This window comes from Tupaia chinensis, unplaced genomic scaffold, assembly GCF_000334495.1.
Source record: "Tupaia chinensis unplaced genomic scaffold, TupChi_1.0 Scaffold000709_1, whole genome shotgun sequence".
Taxonomy (NCBI): Eukaryota; Metazoa; Chordata; class Mammalia; order Scandentia; family Tupaiidae; genus Tupaia; species Tupaia belangeri.
In genome coordinates, this window is record NW_006160232.1 from 856,868 (window position 1) to 861,213 (window position 4,346).

Consider the following 4,346-nt stretch of genomic DNA (forward strand, 5'->3'; position numbering starts at 1 on the left):
GTGGAATGTCAATGTCAGAGTGAGCTCCTGCGGGACCAGGGCGAGAACCAGCACTTTCCGTGGACAGCTTTCAGCGGGGGATGGGCAGCCATGACCACACACCACAGCCTGGACAGCACCAATTCCCAAAAAATTTTATTGTGGCAAAATGTCATTGGTTTCTGTGGGGCACCTGGCAGGGGAAAGGGACCTGAGGTGGGGCTGGGATAGAGCTCCACCCATTACAAAAATCAAAGACTTTTATAAAAAATGCTATAAACTGGTATCAAAAGAAAACCCAAGGGAGGCTGGAGGAGGAAGCAGAGAGGGAAGAGAACGAGGGAAGGACCAAAACCTTCAACCACTAGTGACGGAATCCAGGCTGGGAGGAAAGGTGTGGGGGGAGTGGGGAAGGTATACAAAGTGCATAAATGTGCCTCCCCAGACCCTCCTCGGAGCTGGAGAGGGGCGGAGGCTGCAGCCTGGGGCATGGTGGGGCTCCAGCCATCTCCTCGCCCAGGAACCCCACAGGGACGGGCACTGCCTGAGACTGCCAGATGGGAAGGACCTGCAATAGGGAGGGAGGATAAGAGATCAGGGAAGGGCACTGTGGAGGCTTCCGCTTCCTTTCTCCAATGTCATGAAGTACCTGCTAGACCTGAGCCTGGTGAGTAGGCCAGAGTCTTGGACCAGCAGAGCTGGCTGACAACACGCAGGCCCCCCACAGAGCATGGAGGACTGTTCTTGAGACCAAGGAGCAGGCTGGGAGGGAAGCCCTCCTCAACATCCTGCCCAAGGGACAAACTCTCAGGGGAGCCAAGGGACCTACCGACTGTTTGGAGCTTTGCTTCACTCACCTGTTTCTAGCCTTGCATAGAAAAGGGGATGGGAGTAAAAGGCTAGGAGGGGAGCTAGGGCCTCCCAAGTGCCCCGGAGCAGGCCTCAACCCCAGTCTAGATCAAGGCTCAGGAACCTGCCCTCACCTCAGACCTCTCAGACCTTCTTCTTCTTCAGCTTCAGGGCTTGTAGCCAGTTGGGCGATGATCCTTCTGACCTAGAAGGCAGAGAGAAGAGGTCCAGAAAGCAAAATTTAGGGAAACTGAACACAATGCAGAGACATGGGAGGGGAAACCTCCCCCTCTGGCCAGAAAAGGCAGTCTGAGGCCTGGCTGCAGGGACTGAAATTCTGGCACCAATTTAATACAGTTCATTTAGGCAGTGTCAGTCTCCTCTCTGGGCCTAGGTCTCCTTTTTTTTGTAAAATCAGGTTTCCCTTTTCAGGCTAACATGGGGAGGTCAGAGGAGGCCTGGAGTGCAGGTCACCTACCCTGAGGATTTCTCTGGCTTGGGAGGTAATGCAAGGGGCTTCCCCAGTCCAGGGACCTTGCAGGACTTGGAGCGCTGCACCATGGACTCCTTCTGGCCAGGCTTGCTCTCTACTGGCTCCCCCTCCTCAGCTGAGCGGTTCCGGGGCCTCAGCTTGGCCTGAGAAACAAGTCCAGGTCCAAACAAGTGTTAGAGGAACAGAGCATTAGGGTAGGCAGCTCAAGAAGCAAATACAGACTACTTGGCAGTCCTCCTCCCCTTTGACAAGGAGTCGCGTAGAAATGAGCTTCCCTGGAGCTCGGCCGTGCCTGTAGCAGCAAGTTCTCACGAAGGCACTGCTGGACTGAACTCGGACAAGCTAGGCTGGACAGAGCCAGTGGCGGCTTCCCAGCCCTGGGCTTCTTTGTTCCTTCCATCTCCAATGCCTCCCCATTACCCCCATCCCTACCCAACCCCATGCCTGCCCAGACTAAGATCAGACTCTCGGGCCAGCAGGTGGCGTGGTGATTAAGGGTGATGAACTCCCACATGGCCAGCCGTGGTTCAAGTCCTGGACCTGGTGGCTTGCTTTCTCACTTTCTCCCTCTCTCTCTCTCTCTGTTTGATCAAAGTGGATAATAATAATAATAATAATAATAATAATAATAATAAATAAAAGTTGAATAAAATAATTTTTTTTAAATCAGACTCTTATAAGAAGCCTTTCACACTCACCCTCTCCACCCCCGTGTTAGGAAGTGGCTCCTCCTCTCCTAGGCCTGCGTGCTGCTACCTAAACCTCTGCTTTCCCCTGAGCTGATGGTGAGCATGACTCACATGACCCCTGCCCAGTGAGGTTCTGAGACAAGCGCACGGCTTGCTCTTCTTTCCACTTGGCACACAGCACAGGGACAGGCCCGGCACCAAGGGACCGTCTGGGGCCCTTGTTAGAGAGCAGAATGAGAGGGCGAGGGCGATAGATGGATGGAGAGAAGGGGCTGGACACAAGATGGCCTTCCCGCCAGGTGGCTGTGTGTTTGGGAATGATCTGATGGTACCTTCAGGGCCGATGGGCTCAGGCCAGGAAAGAGGTTGACTTTCAGCCCCTTGGTGCCCAAGGACATCCGTGTGCGGCGGCTCTGAGGCTCCTCCACCACCTCCTCATCTGAAGATGGCACCCGAGATGCTTGTGGCTCTGCAGGGGGCCAGGGAGAGGTCTTAGCACGGACCCCTGCACAACCTACACCACCTGGGTCCCCAGACATCGACAGAGACATCAAACACCACAGCACCCTACCTGTGGAGTCCTGGAACAGGCGAGCGTCTGAGTCGGCTGCCTCTGACAGGCCCAGGGTACCTCCGGGCCGAATGGCTGGGGCCCGGTGCCCACGTTTGCGCCCCAGGTTGGCACGGCTCCGATACATGGCACTGTCAAGGACCTCGGTGTCCTGCTCAGGACAATGGCAACACCACCGCCATCACCAGACCACCCCACTGGAGCCCCTCCACTGCAGTTGGCTGTATGCTGACCCACCCGGCCGAGCTTCCCAGTCAACCAGTACCCACAACCCACTTTCTGCCCCCAACTGAGACTGCTCAGGGAAACTCAGAAATGGGGCTCTGGCTCCAAAGTCCACGTCCCCCACAACAGCCCACCCACTGCCGTGGGCTCGCCCTCACTGACCTCAATGAAGGAGAAGTCCTGACTTGCGGATCTAGGGGCAGGGCCTTGGGAGGGCCGGCGAGGGGTCCGGGCTGAGCCCTGCTCATCCCGCCCAGTCCCTGCAGGGCTCCAGGTGCCATCCACTTCTTCCGTCCGGCTGGCCTCTCCATCAGGCTGGGGCCTCCAGGAGGGCAGAGGATCCCTGCCGGGCTCCAGATGATCCCCTCGGTCAGCGCCTGCGGCAACTCCTCCCTCTTCAGGCAGGCCCCTGAGGCCCGAGGCCGCCGACTCCCTGTGGGCTGCTGCCTTGGAGCTGCTGGCTGCCAGCATCTCCTCCAGCAGGCCCTGGGAGCCAGAGGGCGAGGAACGCACAGGGCACCTGCCAGGGCTACAAGGGACAGACAGGAGAACAAGGTCACCTGTAGGCCCTGCCTCCCTGCCTTGAAACCCACTTCACGGGATCTATCCCCCTGGCCTCAGCCCCTCCCTGTCTCTCCTTTCCACACAGTTCTCAGATTCCTTCAGCAAGGACATGGCCAGGGCCTTTAGAAACACAGCACAATGCAGAGGAATAGACGTGCAGGCCTGGCGGGTTCAACTTCCTGACCTGCCACTTACTACCTGAGACCTAGGAGGAGCCCCTTCACCTGGAAGCACCTGGGTTTCCCTAAGTGTGCAGGAAAGAAACAGGGCCCTAAAACACTTAGCACTGTGTGCGGGCCTTATAAACAGCAGGACAGCATCCATGTGCTCCCTCCGTCGTCTTCACGCCCCACCCATCCTACCTTTCTATTCCCCAGTCTCAGAACCTCCAGAGCCCTGGGACACACCAGCTCTCGCATGCTGCTGTCTGTGGGCGAGATGTGCTCTCGCCCCTGGCCTGTGCTGTCCCCCCTTGCTTACTCTCCGCTTAGGTCAGTTCCTCTGCTGTAGCTGCCCTGGCTTGCTCGCCAGACACCACGGGCCACCTCAGCCCTCCCAGCTGTGGGCTCTGCTTTGGTTCTGAGATCCCCGTTCCCACTGCCCACAGACAGGGCCCTCTGTGCTTTGTGCCCCGAGCCCGGCCAGGAGCTGGACTAAACAAAGCCTATGGAGTGGAGAGGCTGGGTCAACTCGGACCTCAGTCTGGCCGTGCCTCCGCCGCTGCCCTGAGACACAATGCAGACATGGCACACACACAGCACGGCGTCTCGTACGGCCTCGCACACCTCGCATGACGTCCAGAAGCCACTCCTGGAAACACACACACTCACACACTCATCACCCACACTCGGGCCATGAGGATGTGCGCCGTTGGTCTGCCACTCCCACCAGACACGCCTGGTATCTGCTGCACCTGCAAGCCAGTGCGGAGCCACACCCGACACACACATGGAGGCAGGGAGGGTGGGAGGGGCCG

General features: G+C 58.0%; 1 protein-coding gene across 3 annotated transcripts in view; it reads right to left on the reverse strand.

The window, feature by feature from the left end:
* Positions 1-109: 109 nt before the first annotated feature.
* CNOT12 (CCR4-NOT transcription complex subunit 12) overlaps positions 110-4,346 on the reverse strand; it is a 29,244-nt gene continuing 25,007 nt past the window's right edge. For all 3 annotated transcript variants that reach the window (XM_006160800.3, XM_006160801.3, XM_006160802.3), the window contains exons 7-12: positions 2,969-3,335; positions 2,582-2,732; positions 2,343-2,479; positions 1,307-1,464; positions 963-1,033; positions 110-547 (exon numbers count right to left, since the gene is read on the reverse strand). In XM_006160800.3, coding sequence (XP_006160862.1) covers positions 973-1,033; positions 1,307-1,464; positions 2,343-2,479; positions 2,582-2,732; positions 2,969-3,335 — 874 coding nt within the window. In that variant the 3' untranslated portion in view covers positions 110-547; positions 963-972. The remainder of the gene's footprint in view (positions 548-962; positions 1,034-1,306; positions 1,465-2,342; positions 2,480-2,581; positions 2,733-2,968; positions 3,336-4,346) is intronic.